Source organism: Pongo abelii, chromosome 5, assembly GCF_028885655.2.
Source record: "Pongo abelii isolate AG06213 chromosome 5, NHGRI_mPonAbe1-v2.0_pri, whole genome shotgun sequence".
NCBI lineage: Eukaryota > Metazoa > Chordata > Mammalia > Primates > Hominidae > Pongo > Pongo abelii.
In genome coordinates this window covers 2,962,933-2,981,418 of record NC_071990.2, presented here as the reverse complement: position 1 = coordinate 2,981,418, position 18,486 = coordinate 2,962,933, and the positions used below count along the sequence as shown (strand labels likewise).

At 44.3% G+C, this 18,486-nt stretch overlaps 2 protein-coding genes and 1 long non-coding RNA gene across 13 annotated transcripts in view; 1 reads left to right on the top strand and 2 right to left on the bottom strand.

The window, feature by feature from the left end:
- Positions 1-961, bottom strand: part of BPHL (biphenyl hydrolase like) — a 42,579-nt gene extending 41,618 nt beyond the window's left edge. Inside the window, exon 1 of one of the 4 annotated variants that reach the window (XM_002816358.6) lies at positions 793-961. In XM_002816358.6, the coding sequence (XP_002816404.4) occupies positions 793-899 (107 nt within the window). In that variant the 5' untranslated portion in view covers positions 900-961. Of the gene's footprint in view, positions 1-111 lie in introns of all 4 variants that reach the window. The other 3 variants (XM_009241399.4, XM_054557139.2, XM_054557140.2) reach the window with 3 other exon arrangements.
- Positions 906-15,611, top strand: LOC129059850 (uncharacterized). The gene is made up of 3 exons (XR_008525919.2): positions 906-1,835; positions 10,216-10,310; positions 12,832-15,611. It is a non-coding gene; the product is annotated as an uncharacterized LOC129059850 (long non-coding RNA).
- RIPK1 (receptor interacting serine/threonine kinase 1) overlaps positions 5,594-18,486 on the bottom strand; it is a 46,757-nt gene continuing 33,864 nt past the window's right edge. For 4 of the 8 annotated variants that reach the window (XM_024248764.3, XM_054557129.2, XM_024248763.3 and 1 more), the window contains 5 exons: positions 15,322-15,412; positions 13,572-14,141; positions 11,619-11,681; positions 8,674-8,826; positions 5,594-6,586 (listed from right to left, as the gene is read on the bottom strand). In XM_024248764.3, coding sequence (XP_024104532.1) covers positions 6,300-6,586; positions 8,674-8,826; positions 11,619-11,681; positions 13,572-14,141; positions 15,322-15,412 — 1,164 coding nt within the window. In that variant the 3' untranslated portion in view covers positions 5,594-6,299. The remainder of the gene's footprint in view (positions 6,587-8,673; positions 8,827-11,618; positions 11,682-13,571; positions 14,142-15,321; positions 15,413-18,486) is intronic. The other 4 variants (XM_024248765.3, XM_054557130.2, XM_002816357.5 and 1 more) reach the window with 1 other exon arrangement.

The following is an 18,486-nucleotide window of genomic DNA, read 5'->3' as shown; positions in this document are numbered from 1 at the left end:
AGCTTCATGCCGCTCTATCCACATTTCTGCCCACTATCTCTTGGGACCAAGAGTATCCATTTTCAAGACAGAAGGTCAGAAATTAATCCAGTTTTTTTGTTATTGTTTTACCTGAAATGGGGGGACAGGTGGGAGGACAAAAGAGAATAAAGCAGATTCCTGGGCATCTCCACACATGTAGATCAGATCCTCTGGGAGTGAGGCCCAGGATTCCGAATTTTCACAGTTCCCAACGTGATTCTTTTGCACATTAAGGTACGAAATCAGCAAGCAAAGAGAAGACTTAGGGCTCTCGGGACCCGTGTCCTTAGCGGCTCTAGAGAGCTAATGGGCACAGTCATTCTTAGGATGATTTCTGACATAACAGGAAGAAGAGATTATTGTCCTTATGCCCTTAGTGTGGACTCTGGACAGAGCAATGGACTAATAAGGGCGTTGGGATTCTAATCCGTGCTCCGTCACGGGTGAGTCTATACTACAGGCAAATATATCTCCCCGGGTCTCTCTGGTCTGCATGCTGAAGGGACTGCACTCCATAGCCCAGGCCTCCACGGCTCCAGACTCCTTGAACTGAGGCTGACCGAGGCGCATGCACGATCGAGGGGCTCGAGCACCAAGCGCGGACGGCCCCCAGGATCGGGGTCTCGCGGCACAGAGGGCGACAGGGCAGCCAGGCCGCGTCCACGCCCCGTGCCCGCGCGCCGGGAACTCCTGCTGTCGGCACGCGCCCCTCCCGCCGACCCTCGAGCGCGCCGATGCTGGGGACCCCCGGGGCGAGGTGGCCGCCATTACCCGAACGCGGCCGCGGCTCCGGCCCGTGGGACGTGGATCCCGGGCTTCAGCGCTGAGAGCAGCAGCCGCAGGCGCAACACGCCCCGGCCGCCCAGCACAGCCACCATGGCCACAGGTCGCGTAGCTGCCGGGAGCGCGCATGCGCTAAGACCAAGCGCGGTACCCGGCCCACTCTGCCCCGAAGCCACGCCCTCTGCTCCGCCCACTGCGCCTCTCCATCCTGCTCCGCCCTCTGCCCGTCCCGTCCCGAAGCCACGCCCTGCCGGGTGCTTTCCCATGGGCGACCGAAACTCAGCTCGTGGTTTCGCAGTCCTGGAACGGCCGGCACCCGCATAGACCGTCCCCTCTCGGTGCTGGCTCTGGCCCCCGGGATGAGTGTCCCCGTCGGCGCTGCCCCGCCCTCGCTCGTCGCCTCAGCGACCATGGCCTTTCCAGGAGGCGAGGCCGCCAGCCATAGTGCCCTCGCTGGGTGGGCGTCCGGGCGGGGCTCCGGCTCTAGGCAGGCTGCTATGTTGGATCAAGTAAAGTTCTAAACGCTGTGCACCTATCTAGTACTGACTAGTACTAGGAAGTGTATTTGCTTTTCAGAGATGATGGGATCTAAATTTTCTTTATACCACTTCACACCCATTAGGATGGCTACTAGCAAAACCCCCAGAAATTAGTGTTGGTGAAGATGTAGAGAAATTGAAGCCCTTGTATATTGCTGTTGGGAATGTAAAATGGTGCAGCCACTGTGATGAACACTACTGCGGTTCCTCAAAAAATCAGTTATATGATCCAGCATTTTCTTTTCTGGGTATATAACCCAAACGAATTTAAAACAGGGTGTACAAGAAGAAATGTTTTTACACTCATGTTGACAGCGGCACTATTCACAATAGCCAAAAGGGTGGAAGCAATTTAAGTGTCCAAAAACAGATACATGGGTAAGCAAAATGCTGTCTGTGCATGCAAAGGAACATTTTTTAGCCTGAACAAAGAACGAAATTCTGACACATGCTACTACATGGATGAACCTGGAGGACACTATGCTGAGGGAGGTAAGCCAGTCAAAAAAAAGACAAATACTGTGTGATTCCACTTATATAATAAGGTACCTAGAGGAGTCAAACTTGTAGGGACAGAAAATAGAATGGGGGTTGTTGAGGGCTGGTGGAAGGGGGAATGGAAAGTTGGTGTTTCATGGGGACAGAGTTTCAGTTTGGAGAGATGAAAAAGTCCTGGAGATGGATTTTGGTGATGCCTGCATTACATTGCGAGTGTACTTAATGCCACTGAACTACACACCTAAAAGTGGTTTAAGTGGTAAGTTTTATGTATGTTTTACCACAATTAATTTTTTTCTTTTGACTGTATAATTGCAGCTTTATAAAGGTTATAGACATTATCTAATTGAAAGCTCAGTGGAGAAAAAAAACAACTATTGCTTTTTAAGTCTATCGTTCTGCCTTAATCGGAAATAACTGGCAGATTTGTGGCTACTGTTGTAGCCTTGGCTTGAATAATTGGAGACAACAGCTTCTTTGCATATTGCATTTCTTTTCCTCCAAGAGACCTTTTTGGTGTAACAGTCAGTCCCGTGAGCACAGTGCTTGTAGGTGTTACACTCATAGAAATTTCTGTCACCTGCAGTGTCTTCACTGGCCCATTGGACTTTCTTGAGTAGTAAAGGCAGTTTTGGCCTAAATACAGACTATGCAAAAGTTTTCATATTCTACTCTCAACATAAATCTATCACATTAATTCCTGCATAAAAGGAAAGAGACATATATAATGTTTGAGTTTAATATCATTTGACTTTCAGAAATCTTTGGTGAGGTCAGTATTTCCTTTTTTCCTGATATGTTGATTGGGGTTTCATCTTAGAAATGATAAAAATAGCTGTCTGTACAGTTTCAACACCAGTTACCCTTGTGCTAATAAAAAACGGTAGCACTGAGTTTTAGGTTATTGGTGTCACAATTTTTTTTTTTTTTTTTGAGACGGAGTTTTGGTCTTGTTGCCCAGGCTGGAGTGCAATGGCGCAATCTCAGCTCACTGCAACCTCTGCCTCCCGGGTTCAAGCAATTCTCCTGCCTCAGCCTCCTGAGTAGCTGAGATTACAAGCACCCGCCACCATGCCTGGCTAATTTTTGTAATTTTAGTAGAGACGAGGTTTTGCCATGTTGGCCAGGCTGGTCTCGAACTCCTGACCTCAGGTGATCCACCCGCCTCAGTCTCGTAAAGTGCTAGGATTACAGGTGTGCGCCACCGCATCCAGCGTGGTGTCACTATTTTTAAGTAACATACCTGACAACCAGTTCTTTATATATAGCAAGATTGTATAGTTTAAAAAACTGCCATTTTTGTGCCAGGCACCTTATGATGCATCATATTTCTTTAATCTTCACATCAGCCTTCTGTGCTATTGCACTCTCCATTTATAGATGAGGCAACTGAGGCTAAGAAAGTTTAGGAAGCAAGCCCTAGGTAACACAGCTGAAAAGTAATTTTGAGCTGCTCAATTTCAGGACTCTATACTTGGATAATGACAGTGAAAGGTTAGGAAGCAAGGCCTGGGTAACACAGCTGAGAAGGGGCAGAGGGGAGTTTTGAGCTCTAAATTTCAGGACTCTATACTTGGATGATGATGATGATGATTGCTATTACATGGTGTGATCACAGCTCCCCACAGCCTCAAACTCCTGGGCTCAAGTGATCCTCCCACCTTAGCCTCCCAAGAAGCTAGGACTACAGGCATACACCACCACACCTGGCTAATATTTTTTAATGTTTTTGTGGAGATAGGGTCTTGCTGTGTTGTCCACACTGGTCTTGAACTCATGGCCTCAAGCGATCCTCCCAGCTTGGCCTCCCAAAGTGCTGGGATTACAGGCATGAGCCACTATACCTGGTCGTATACTTGGATTATTACATATTGTAAAAATCACTGTAGTAGCATTAACCTTTCAGTGATTTCTCTGAAATCAGCTGCTTCTAAAATCTTGAATATTTAGACTCCTATTTATGCCTTTATTATTAGAAAACCCTTTCCCTTTCATAAATGCCACACATTAAAATGTACATCAAAATACTGCCTAACATATTTTGTGATTTATTAAACATTTTATTCCTGAAACCCTAACCTCATGTGACAGACCCAAAGCAAAGATGATGATTGTAGCAACAAGTAGAAAATCTACCAAGCAGGACTGTGGGAGCTGGAAGTAGGTCTCAATTACCAGCAATAACTTAGGGTGTGAATATTTGTTTCCGAACCAAGTGTGGACAGTCTCGGTTCTCCTTTGCTGGTCTGTGTCGTCATGCTCACTTGGCTTTGCCCATTAACAGCAGTGTTCTTGTGGAGCTTGGGCCTTGTACGTAACTCCTCACAGGCAAACTTGGTTCTTCTCACCATGGTGCTGAGAGAGTGGGGGTGAAGGGAAGGCCCCAGAGCCAGGTGCAGGGACAGCAGTGCTGCAGGCCTCTCATCCTGAGGGCCAAAATGCACTGGCAGGGAGGTGTTCTTACCATCAGCATCCCGTCTCCTGCTTGGCAGCAGGAGGGTAAAAGGGGATTATGCTCAGGAAATGCGGCCTCAGTGGCAGAGGCACCATGGAGGATCCGCATCTGTCCCAGTGACACATCACATCAATAGCCTAAAGTTGTGGTATAAAATTTCATTTTAAAAAATGTGTTAAAAAATGCCTTGCCCTCTTGCCTTTTAACATTAATTATTCAACCTCTTTGGAATCTAAGAGATTTGAGAACACCATTTGGATGGTGGTACAAGGAGCAAACAGAACTCACCCAGGCCCCTCCAGCAAAGCCTGGAGCCTCCCTCCATTCTCCCTTTTGGGATGTAGGATCCAAGGCTGTGTGGTGGCCAAGTAGTAACCGGACAGGTGCAGACAGGAGAGCCGAGGCTCATTACTTTACAGCAGTGCTCTTCTCAACCGGGGCAATTTTTCCCTTTCCTTGGACCATTTGACAATGTTTAGAGACTATTGTCACAACTGGGGGCGGGGCGGGGGGTGGGGAGAACAGTGCCCCTGGCATCTAGTAGGTGGGGGCAGGGATGCTGCTAAACATCCTACAAGGCACAGGACAGTCTCCCACAACAGAGAATTACCCAGCCCGAGATGCCGACAGTGGCAAGGCTGAGACAGCCTGCTCTGCAGCTCCATTTCAGGGGTGTGTATGTGTCAGCTAGAGTTGAGGGGATTCACAATCAGAATCAACAACACTGTTATCAGCCCAAGACACCAGAATCTGTTCCGACAGCCAGACTGACCATCACCACACCCTTCTTGCCCTCCCTCTGAGGAGAGCTAAGCACACAGCCTTCCTTGTCGGTTTAGCAAAGTGCCAGTGGAGACACTGAGCGGCCTACCCAGCTTCAGTCTTCTCTTCTAGTTCTTTCATCCACCCCCAGGTTTCAGGTGGGCTTTGAAAGGTTGGGTGCTAGAGGCACAATTACCACACTCAGAAGCTGTCCTTTTTCACTTTGGCACACAGAAAAAATATGAAAATACTTTCACAGTACACAGAGTAAACCGAGGAAGCCACTCAACAGTATCAGCCCTGAGGTTCTGGTCTTACCCAGGGGTAGAGATCAGCATTTCCTGTTCCCTCTCCAGGGCACCCAGGCTGGGTGAAGGTACCAGAATGCCAGGAAATAACTTTAAAAGTCAATCAAGAATTTTTGTTGTAGTCACAGTTAGTAGCAGTTCCTTGCAACAACTGCCTGGGAAATTCTGATGTTTCCCCCCTCCTTGGTACCCCTTTAAATCCATTCAGTTAATTTGAAAACTCAATATAAATTCAATTAACTAAAAAAAATCGATAATTTAATGGACTGAAGACTGCACGTGATTCTTAGAGCCTATAGTGACTGATACAGTATTTGATATTAATGTTAACAGACCCTGTAATGTGGCAGTGAGCTGCAGTTGTGATCCAAAAAGTCTTTGAACAGGGCTTAGAATTTTACTGTACTTTGTTTATAACAGGAGCCTACATGAAGAAGAGAGCACACAATTTTAAAAGTTGATTTTATATTCTCTGAGTTTTTCTTCTTGCTTCAACAAAACTCTAGGAAATGCCATAAGCTGAAAGAAAATGACCTTCCTCAGACATCTCTTCTGTCCCTTTCCAAACACAATTAGGAGTCATTTTTTTATTGGTGCTACACCATTAAGAGGTCTTCCTGCTTACGCTTTCCTCAGAGCGGATTGTTGGCTGGGCGCAGTGGCTCAATGCCTGATATCCCAGCACTTTCGAAGGCCGAGGCGGGAGGATCACTTGAGTCCAGAAGTTTGAGACCAGCCTGGGCAACAGAGTGAGACCCCTTTGCTGCAGATTTCTTTCCCCATTCTCCAGCTATGAAGTACAGGAAACAATATTTCTGCAGACACAGAACCCCTATCAGTGAGGACAGAATTCTGAATGCTCTGAGGCAGCCAACTTTCTGGGGTTATTCACTAAGTGAGGCGTCCACTTCAGCTGCCGTAGCCCATCCAGGGTTAGTTCTGGCTGACGTAAATCAAGTTGCTCAGAAGGTCGATCCTGGAACACTGGTGGAGCGCCTGGGCCAGCTTCCCCACTGTGGCTCCCTTAATGCCTTCCCTCATCACCCACTTTTGGAGCATCTGGTAAACCTTTTCTTTTAGTCCATCTCGCTCATAGTCATGGTCAATTTCATCAATCTGAGATTGTGTGAAGCCCAGTTTACGGGCACAGTTCTTCCAGTGCTTTCCCAGATTTTCCCTGATTGGGTCCAGGTGTTTATCCGTCAGACTAGTGGTATTATCTGCCAAATGGGAAAGAGAAGAAGGTATCAAGCTAAAACCCATTCAAACATTCCAGCTTCCTGAATTGCTAAAAAACCCAAGTGAAATGAAGAGTACCAGAAGACAGTGAAAAAGATAACTTCTTAGTTATATAGCTGTTGATGCACTGGCAGACATTTCACATGCCTGCTAGCCCACATGGAGTCTTTATGTGAGTTAGAATAGGGAATTCCCGGCCTGGCGTGGTGGCTCACGCCTACAATCCCAACACTTTGGGAGGCCAAGGCAGGAGGATCACTTGAACCCGGGAGTTCTAGACCCGTCCTGGGCAACATAGCAAGAACCTGTCTCTACCAAAAAAAAAATTTTTTTTTAATTAGCTGGGTATGGTGGCACATGCCTGTAGTCCCAGTTACTGAGGAGGCTGAGACAGGAGGATCACTTGAACTCAGGAGTTCGAGGCTGCAGTGAGCCATGATTGTGCCACTGTACTTCAGCCTGGGCCACAGAGCAGGATGCTGTCTCAAAAACAAAACAAAAAAGAATAAGGCATTCCTTCCTCCTAGTAGACACATCCCTGAGCCACAGCTGATGGCTCTGTGAACAAAACCCCTGTGTGGCTACGAGGTTGGGTGTTCTATTCAATCTTAGCCAGTGACCCTGTTGGTATTAGACCTTCCTGGATGTAAAGGGAAAACCACCATTTTTGTTCCTTTTAGACATTCTCTACTTACATCTGGCCAAAGTTAAAGCCGCTCAACTCCTGACCACTACCCCCACCCAACAGTTCACTTTCCTCTTACTTAATCAAGGAATTGTCCAGCAGGCGTGAACCCATTCAGTTACAAAGCCTTCCTTGTCTTTCAAGCGACGAGGTAACTATACTCTTCAGGGTCTGTTTTTGGACCCTTCCCCTCCTTTACTCCACCCCACTGCCGACCGACATTGCCTCTTCTCCAATAGCCATAACCTCTCCTTCTACTGGTTCCTTCCCTTCTCCCTTCATAAAAATAATAAAAGGAAACAAATAAAAATGTACAACAACCACAACAAAAAAAATTCCTTAATCCCCACACTACCTCATTAAACAGAATATAAGGAAGAAAACATTTCATCCTTCCTTTCAACCTCTCTTCTTTCCTCAGCCCTCTGTGATGTGGCTTTCTCTCTATCCATATCTTATATATTGTCAGCAGTCCAAGAACTTCCCAAGATATTTTCCAAATTTTGTCAATATTTCTGTAGGGGGTAGATCCTGGGTTTCATTAGATTCTCACAGGTGCCCTTGGCCATTTGAAAGTTCTGTTCTAGGTATTTTAAAAGCTGTCCTTCAAATGGGTTAGACCAGGGGTTGGCCAACTATGGCCTGTGGGCCAAATCTGGCTCCCTGCCAGCATTTGTAAATCAACTTTTATTGGAACACAGCCGTGCTCATTCATGTACATATTGTCTGTGGTTGCTTTTGCACTACAATAAGAGAGTTGAGTAGTTCCAAGAGACCTCAAAGCCAGCAGGGCCTAACATTTACTATTGGTTCCTTTACAGAAAAAAAAAAAAAGCGCCAATTCCATGGTTAATTAGAAAGTTGAGTTCTTAATCAAGTTGTCTTGGCCTCACGACTTTTTCCAGACTGTACTTTGGGATTAGCATTATGGGCTGCACCATAGAACCCTATAAGAGATAGCCCTCTTGATTGTATTACAGAAGTGCTGTGGAGGGCACAGTCTTCTATCTTTTACAGGATCTCCTTCGATGAGGGCCTGACACAGCTATTTCTTCCGGGTCTGAGAAGTAATACTGATGATAATGATGAAAGTTTAACACTTTTTATAGAACTTACTATGTGCCAGGCAGTGTTCTAAGCTTTTTATACATATCAACTCATTTAATTTTCACAACAAATCCATAAATTAAATACTGTGATTATCTCCATATTAAAAATAAATGACAAAGGAATTATATGGAAATTACAAAGATATTTTGCAGAAGTAACATGAGAAAACTTTCAAGAAGAATTATCAGAGAAATTTTAAGATTCCACTATGTCCTTCTCACAAGTAAGAAAGTTCAAGGTTGCTAGGCGTTGGGTCCTTCCAGGGTATCTTACCAAAGATAGCTTGGTACTTAGCAGCTGGCTCTTCTTTGAAGTTCGTATTTGTGCTGTCTAGTAGTGATGAACTCGTCCCACCAATCTCCATATAATTGTAGGCTCCAATCTGAATGCCAGTACTATTGTATATGGTACATTTTATAGATTCATCTGAATAGAGAGAAACACACAGGTAAGTAATTCTAGATCAAAAGCAAGAGAAAAAAATACAGCATGGCAAAAAAGCAGGGCTTTATCCCAAACATTAAGTTAATTATCCTATGCCACCCTTTAAACTTTCCTTCTTTAAAATCTGGCTAAACCACCTCATACCCATTAGGATGCCTACGATTAAAAACATAACATATTGACAAAGATGTGGAAAAAATGAAGCCCTTGTGCACTGCTGGTGGGAATGTGAAATGGTGCAGCCGCTGCTATAAAGAGTATAGTGGGCCGGGTGCGGTGGTTCACGCCTGTAATCCCAGCACTTTGGGAGGCCGATGCAGGTGATCACCTGAGGTCAGGAGTTCGAGACCAGCCTGGCCAACATGGTGAAACCCCATCTCTACTAAAAATACAAAAATTAGCCAGGAGTGGTGGTGGGCGCCTGTAATCCCAGCTACTCAGGAGGCTGAGGCAGGAGAATCACTTGAACCCAGGGGGCGGAGCTTGCAGTGAGCCAAGATCGTGCCACTGCACTCCAGCCTGGCGACAGAATGAGAGTCTGTCTCAAAAAAAAAAAAAAAAAAAAATCGTGATTCTTCAAAAAAATTAAAGATAGAATTACCATATGATCCAGCAATTCCATTTCTGAGTATATACCCAAAAGAACTAAAACAGGGTCTTGAAGAAATATTTCTACCCATATGTTCATTGCAGCATTATTCACAATAGCCAAAAGGTAGAAGTAAGCCAAGCACCCATGAGCAGACGAGTGGATAACCCAACTGTGGTCTAGCTACACAATGGAATAGTCAGCCTTGAAAAGGAAGGGAATCACATCACATGCTACAACATGCATGAACCTTGAGGACATTTCCTAAGTGAATGAAGCCAGCCACAAAGAAAAATACTGCACGATTCCACTCATATGAGGTACCTAGAATAGTCAGTCACAGAAACAGAGAGTAGAATGGCGGTTGTCAGGGGCTGGGAGGGGAACTGGGGAGTTGGTGTTTAATGCATACAGAGTTTTTAGTTTTGCAAGATTAAAACAGTTATATAGATAGATGGTGGTGATGGTTGCATAACAATGTGAATGTTAGATAATGCCACTGTAAAAATGGTTAAAATGGTAAATTTTATGTTTTTGAATTTTACCATAAAAAAATGTGGCTAATACCAAGTCAGAAAACAGAAGTGGATGAACAACACAGCAAAGCTCAGCCACACTTCCCAGCAGGATCCCACAACTCTGAACAACATCTGTGAAGGGTCCTCCTCCTTTACCTGATAAACTCAAACCTCTCAGGTTCAGTATTCAGAAGCTAGCCACAGCTCTGCCCTACCCTCTTGTCTCTGATCTTCCTTTCACTGTCTCCTCTGTCTCCACTCCAGAGACTCCAGTCCCACCAGATTTCCCACTGATCTGCTGACATGATGCTCCTGCCTCTGCCTGGACTGCTGACCTCCCCACGTGCTTCTCCCTGCTTGTGAGTTTCTGACATAGGCCCAGCACAAATTCCACCTCCTTCCATGAGCCTGCACTGTAATCCTAGACTCAGCACTCTGCCCTGCGCCGCTCTGTATCCGAGCTGGGTCTCTTTGACTTCTCCACTAGAATGTGAGTCCCAAGAGGGCAGCGACCACACCCACTTGTTTTTGTATTCCTTACACTCGCTAGCCCGGGCCTTGGTACGGGCCATGGGCTCAATGACATTCATGCTGAGCTGAATTTGTCAAGTGTCGGTACTGTCCCTAAAGAGCACTTGGCATATATTTGTAGGAGAGAGAAGGTGGTTGAGAAGACAGTTCTGAGGAGGGAGGGAAATGAGTATCAGCTCAAGGTACTTCCGTCAGCACACCTGGCCCTAAGGTAGGCCGCCCTCTGGACCAGGCACCATGCTCATTTGTTACATTTTCTCTGAGGAAGCCAAGGAAACTAGGGACCCTCTCTACTGAAAGGTGTAAGAAATATAGGATGTGCGCACACACGCCATCTGTGTGCAATGCAGGGTGTTTGTGAAGCTGCTGAAACTGGGGTCCTTGGAATCCTAGCAAGGAACCCCTGTGACAGTCTCTGAGGTGCCTTCCAGTGCTCAAGGCTGTCTAGGTGTTCTTTGTTAACAATGATAATAACAGTGCTAATAACAGCAGCTGCCGTTTACTAAGCACTTACTCTGCGCATCGTCAGGCACAGTGCTAAGCTGCCTTACCCTGTTTAATCCTCCTGGCCCACCACCTCCAGCTTACACTGACACCGTGTTTGTCGCTCACAGTCTGCGCTCACCACGGGCTTACATGGAGGTTTATTTACCCTGCACCTCTCTACTTGGAAATTTGTGTTCTTGAATCAGTGCTTTCCGCCCAAATCTGGCCACTGGAAAAACCATGAAAGTTACGAAGTGGAGAAACTAATGCAATATTAGAAACATACTAGAGCTTACAATATATAAATTTTCAGTTGTAACATTTTCATTTATAATTGAGGAGAATGAACTCTGGAGAGGCAAACGACTTTCCCAAAGTCACCCATATAGTGACTGGCACAAGCAGGACTAGACCTGGGTCTCCTGACTCTTAGCCCAGTAAGCTTTCCTTTTCTAACCTCACTTCAAGCAGCACCATGAATAAAAAGCAGTGGGTCTAAGAGCTCTTTCACTGAAAGGAAGACATTTATTTTCCTTTTGTACTTACTGGATACACACACCCTTCTTCTGTGGTATGGCAAATTAGAAAACTCACATTTTGGTACAGAGTTAGGACTTTTTGATGATAACAAAAGCAAGCAGAAGACTTACTGAAATTTGCAAGGAAAAACTCGGCGTGTTCATTTACTAGCTCAGTACTTGGCAGGGTCATCTCTGGGAGCAAAACACAGAAAATTCTAATATTTATTGTAGATCCAAGTGCCCCTTCCCCACTGAAAGCATCTCAGAATCCCGAAGAAGCTGCATCCCTGTACATCTGTCACGGGCAGAACCAGGAACCAGAGCGAGAGTGAAAACAGAAAGAGATTTCTGGCACTAAACTATAGAGTATTTGGGTTGCTCATATAGAAAAAAGATAAAAAACGACACATTAAATATTGGTTTAGGGTCTGCCTTCTGTCCACTAGGATTTAAACTGTATGAGGGAAGGGACTCACTCAGGCTGTTTGTTCAGTTATAGCTCCAGTGCCTGGAGAACTGCATGGCACAAAGTGGGAAGAGTTGTGGAAGTTTTTTTTTTTTTTTGAGACAGAGTCTCGCTCTGTCACCCGGGCTGGAGTGCAGTGGTGCGATCTCGGCTCACTGCAACCTCTGCCTCCCAGGTTCATGTGATTCTCCTGCCTCACCCTCCCGAGTAGCTGGGATTACAGGCGCATGCCACTATGCCCAGCTATTTTTTTTGTATTTTTTGTATTTTTAGTAGAGACGGGGTTTCACAGTGTTAGCCAGGATGGTCTTAATCTCCTGACCTCGTGATCTTCCCGCCTCGGCCTCCCAAAGTGCTGGAATTACAGGCGTGAGCCGCTGTGCCCAGCCAGTGGAATTTTTTTTTTTTTTTTTTCGAGACACAGTCTCACTCTGTTGCCCAGGCTGGAGTGCAGTGGCATGATCTCAGCTCACTGCAACGTCTGTCTCCAGGGTTCAAGTGATTCTCCTACCTCAGCCTCCCTAGTAGCTGGGGCTAAAGGCATGTGCCACCACGCCCGGCTAATTTTTGTATTATTTAGTAGAGACAGGGTTTCGCCATGTTAGCCAGGCTGGTCTCGAACTCCTGGCCTCAAGTGATCCACCCACCTCAGCCTCCCAAAGTGCTGGGATTACAGGCATGAGCCACCACGCCTGGCCAACCATGGCCCCCAGCTGAAATTTTTATTGACTTAATCATGAATGAATAAAATGATATGGCAATACTAATAAAAAATTTTATCCCCAACATGAAGGAAACAAAAGGACATTCTGCTCATAGGATTATACATGACTTGGATACTGCTTAATGTCTACTCCAATATTTTGCATTCTACAGATCTTCTCATAAAACCTATGGAAAAAATCGAGGATGTTTGCATAGGACGTTTTTGGAGAATTTGGCCTTTTGAAAGAAAATGTAACTAAGCTCTGTGGTTCTCAAAGCTTCCTCTACCTGAGATGATTTCAAGATCTCCAGGACACCTGTGGGTATCATTGGTAGACGCCGTTCAGGTAGTTAAGGTGATGTTGGTGAGTATTATTTGATTAAAATGCTGGATATTACATTAAATCACTTCCATTCTAGACTGCCAGTGACTACTATCACCTACCTTTTACTTCACCTGATAGAGATATGGGAGTTAAAAGAAAATTTTTCATCACTAATGGTAGTCTTTGAGCTATATAAGGTAAGAAACAAAAATATCCAAGACTGATTTCTTACCTTCAAAAAGCAGCAAGCAAGGTACAAGCAAGTAAGCAGATAACTTCCCGTTTATCAGAGATTGGGTGAAATAGGACTACTATGCACTCCAGGTTAGAGTCAAAGACGCCTGCCACTCACAAGGACCTGTAACCCGACGCTTGCAGGCATCTGTGACGACTCCTAGCCCCAGAAGAAATACTCCCAGACCAAGTGGTCTGGCGGAGTCCAGTCCACAGGGGCAATTTGCATCTGGCAGCTGACGATGCCCTCTGTTCCCATTGTAACCCACAATCTATAATAGAGCTGCTTGGTTGCTTTATCTTCTGAAAAATAAAAAAAGACAAGATTGTGACTATCGAAGACCCATTTACCTGTTGGTGGCAAGGAGCTGAATGGCATGGTGGGTGTGTTTCCTGGATAGTTGGTCTCAGGCACTGGGATATTATACGGACTAGGCATACGACTTGGAAATGGCCTGTACCAAACTTTGGGAGCTGCTGTTCCTGGATCCAATGGTCTTGTTCCAAAGCCATGTGAGCTATACAATCCATTGTTCTGATACAGTACTTGAGGTTGGCTGGTGAGCCCTGAGGGCTGGTGCACTACATTACCATGACTGGCTGCACTGCAATAAGCAGTGCCTTTTCCCTCTGTATTCTGAAAATTCTCATAAGGTCTTTGCTGTGCAAAAGGGTCATGGGAGACCCTGCGTCTCCTTTCCTCCCCTCTGTTGTAAGCCACATTCTGTCTGGGCTGCTGTTTCGTCTGCCTGTCCATGCGGCTGCCATAAAGATGGTAGTTGGCTTCATCTTGGAGTTTACTCTGCAGGCTGGGCTCATTCTCTTCTTGCTGGTGCTCCAGGGAGGGGGCAAACCAGGACTCCTCCACAGGACCCATCCCAAGTCCCTGGGAACTGTGCAGTGAACCAGGCTGTTCTGTGGCTGAGAAGAAATGATCAACATTAGAATGGGTTTCATGAAACATTAAAAAGTAAAATAAAATCTGAGCGCCGTCATGAATCTGTATCTCAAAGTAACACACAGAAAACAAGTACGAGACCAGTCCAAAGCATTTAGGAGATGGTCCTCTTCCCACAAGCTTTACAAATAATAATAGGAGCTCCTCGCTGGCAGTGAGAGAGTACTAGGAAAAGTATAGCAAGCAAGAGAAAAGCGGCTGTTGCAGGGATGATCAAGGAAAAAAGGGACTTGGTTTGGAGCAGAAAGGTAGTTGTCTCCTTGGAGCGATTCAGGTGGAAATTAAGATCTGCGGCTGGGTGCGGTGGCTCATGCCTGTAATCCTAGCACGTTGGGAGGCTGAGGCGGACGGATCACCTGAAGTCGGGAGTTCGAGACCAGCCTGGCCAACATGGCGAAACTCCGTTTCTACTGAAAATACAAAAATTAGCCAGGCACGGTGGTGCATGCCTGTAATCCCTGCTGCTTGGGAGGCTGAGGCAGAAGAATCACTTGAACCTGAAACGCGGAGGTTGTCGTGAGCCAAGATCACACACTACTGCACTCCAGCCGGGGTGACAGAGAGACTCTGTCTCAACAAAAAAAAAAAAAAAAAGATCTGCAGCAGCTCTGTCCTAAGCACGTCCCATGAATTCTTTCATTCTTGAAGAGTCCTATGAGAGGAGGAGCAATTATGTTTTGATGGGAGAAGTTTAGAAAAGGTTAAGTAATTAGCCACAGATCAGGTAGCTAAGCGGCTTCAGTATCCTATACTCTGCTATCCCTTTTGTTACAGTGAAAAAAGTATCCCTACTTGACCTGAGACCAGACTCTCTGCTTGTATCCTGGCTCTAAGTCACTCCGAGCTCCTCAGGGACTTTGCTCTCACGTTTGTCCCCTTCCTTCTTCTGAACTGTCACTTCTCCCCATCAGATATATTAGGCCTTTTGTTCAGAACACTCTATGACTGGTGAGCACACTGTTATTTCATATTTCAAATACATGTAACTTGACTCTCGAATATTATTATAAATTCCTGTAAGGCAGGTGTTCACTTTTATAGTTTCTTCTGTTTCCCATATGGTCCTGAATAGTCTTTTAGAGAGTGGAGTGAATGAGTAACCAAACAAATAAATGAATAGATTTTGACCATAGTGTAATTTACCTGAATTTGACCGGCTTGGAGGTACTGCCACACAATCAAGTTGAAGAGACTGCATTCTCTTCACAACTGCATTTTCGTTTGAATACTCTTTCTATAATTAAGAGCATAAATACACACTTTAGTGAACAGCAGGAAATATTGAGTCCCAGAAAATTTTAACAAGAAGAATTCATATTTTCAGAAGGTAGAAATTTCACATAGATCTTACAAGTAGTAATTTTTTTAAATTAATGTTTTTCCCAAATAGCCAAAATGATCTTTAAAAAGAACAAGGTTGTAGGACTCACACTTCCTGATTTCAAAACTTACTACAAAGCTACAGTATTCAAAACAGTGTGGTACTGGCATAAAGACAGGCACATATGCCAGTGGGGCAGAATGAAAAGCCCAGGAATAAACCCTCCTATAAACGGCCAATTGATTTTTGACAAGGTTGCCAAGACCATTCGATGGGGAAAACTGAATATACACATATGAAATAATGAAGTTGGACCCTTATTTCATACATATAAAAATTATTTCATACATATAAAAATTAACTCACAATGGATCAAAGACTTAATTTAAGGGCTAGTGCCACAAAAATTCTTAGAAGAAAACACAGAGAAAAAGCTTCATGACATCGGACTTGGCAGCGATTTCTTGGTTATGACACAAAAGCACAAACAAAAGTAAAAAGTAAAAATAATATATCAAAATTAAAAGCTTCTGTGCATCAAAGGATACTATGAAAAGAGTAAAAAGATAACCCACAGAATAAGGAAAAAATACTTTGGGAGGCCAAGGCGGGTGGATCACATGAGGTCAGGAGTTCGAGACCAGCCAGGCCAACATGGTGAAACCTTGTCTCCACTAAAAATACAAAAACTAACCAGGCATGGTGTGTGCCTGTAGTCCTAGCTACTCGGGAGGCTGAGGCAGGAGTATCTCTTGAACCTGGGAGGCAGAGGTTGCAGTGAGCCAACATTCCGCCACTGCACTCCAGCCTGGGTGGCAACAGAGCAAGATTCTGTCTACAAAATAAATAAATAAATAAAATAAAATAATGGGGAAAAAATTGCAAACAATGTATATCTGAAAACGGATGAAATCCAGAACATAAAAAAAAAAATCCTACAACTCAACAACAAAAACCAAACAACCCAATTCAAAAATGGGCAAAGAACTTGAATAGCAGTTTCTCCATAGAAGATATACAAATGGCCAATAAGCCATGAAAAGATGCTCAACATCATTAGTCATAGGGAAATGCAAGTCAAAACCACCATGAGGTACACTTTCACACTCCTTAGAGTGACTATAATATAAAAATGATAAATAAAAAGTGTTCGTAAGATGGTGGAGAAATTAGAATCCTTGTGCATTGCTGGTGGGGAATATAAAATGGTGTAGCTACTGTGTATAACAATTTAACAGTTCTTAAAAGTTAAACATGGCCGGGCATGGTAGCTCACGCCTGTAATCCCAGCACTTTGGGAGGCCAAGGTGGGCAGATCACCTGAGGTTAGGAGTTTGAGACCAGCCTGGCCAACATGGTGAAACCACCCCATCTCTACTAAAAATACAAAAAATTAGCTGGGCGTGGTGGTGTATGCCTATAATCCCAGCTACTCGGGAAGCTGAGGCAGGAGAATCGCTTGAACCTGGGAGGCGGAGGTTGCAGTGAGCCAAGATGGTGCCACTGCATTCCAGCCTGGGCAACAGAGTGAGACTCTGTCTCAGAAAAAAAAAAAAAAAAGTTATACATAGAATTACCATATGATGTAGCAATTCCACACCTGGATATATACCCCAAAGAACTGAAGGCAGGAACTCAAAATATGGTGCAGGTATAGTATCCCTTATCCAAAATGCTTGGGATTAGAAGTGTTTTGGATTTTGGATTACTTCCAATTTGGGAATATTTGCATGTACAGAATGACAGATCGTGGGGAGAGGACCTAAGTCTAAACATGAAGTTGATTTGTGTTTCATATACACCTTATACACATAGCCTGAAGGTCACTTGATACCATATTTTAATAATTTTGTGCATGAAACAAAGTTTGAGGATACTGAACTATCAGAAAGCAAAGGTGTCAGGTGTGGTATTTTCCACTTGTGGCATCATGCTGGCACTCAAAACGTTTCAGATTTTGGAGGATTTTGAATTTTGGATTTTGGGTTTAGGGATGTTCAACCTGTATATCCATATGATGAAATGTTATTCAGCCATAAAAGGGAATGAAATTCTGATACATGCTATGAAACAGATGAACCTTGAAAACATTATGCTAAGTGAAATATGCAGACTCCAAAGGAAATACATTGTGTGATCCTTTTGCTAGGAGTTACCTAGAATTCAGAGACAGAAAACAGAATAGAAGCTACCAGGGGCTGGGAGAGGGAGGAATGGGGAGTTATCGTTTAGCAGGTACAGAGTTGCAGTTTGGGATGATAAAAAAGTTCTAGATATAGATAGTGGTAATGGCCGCACAACATTATGAATGTACTTAAAGCCACTGGATTGTTCACTTAAAAACGGTTAAAATAGAGAATTTTATGTTAAGTATATTTTGCCACAGTAAAAATCTTTTTCCTTATAGAAGCAATAATCCTCATTATAGAAAATATAGAAAATTATATATTCTTAAAACCTATCCATAGTTTTGCCGTACACCCAAAGATAAAATGTTAACACTTTGGTATTTTTCCTTCAAGTTTTTTTTGTTTCCTAGTTTTATTTGTATTTTGCTCTTAACAGATTGTCTGCTATATAAATAGGTGGTCAAAAATATTAGCTAAATGAATACATGCATGATCTAGGGGAGAATGACAGAGGGTATTAATTATGTTCACACTCTGTAGCATTCTGTATATTGTTTTTGTCTCTTTGTATGTTTATTTTTAGAGATCGAATCTCCCTCTGTCACCCAGGCAGGAGTGCAGTGGCATGGTCATAGCTCACTGAAACCTCCAACTCCTGGGCTCAAGCAATCCTCCCAGCTTGTCCTCCCAAAGAGCTGGGATTACAGGCATGAGCCACCTCACCCAGCTGTATGTTTATTGTTTTTAATTAATATGAAAAGTTGTTTTTTTTTTTTTTTTCTTGAGACAGAGTCTCACTGTGTCATCCAGGCTAGAGTGCAGGCTCGACCTCCAGGCTCAAGAGAGCCTGCTACCTCA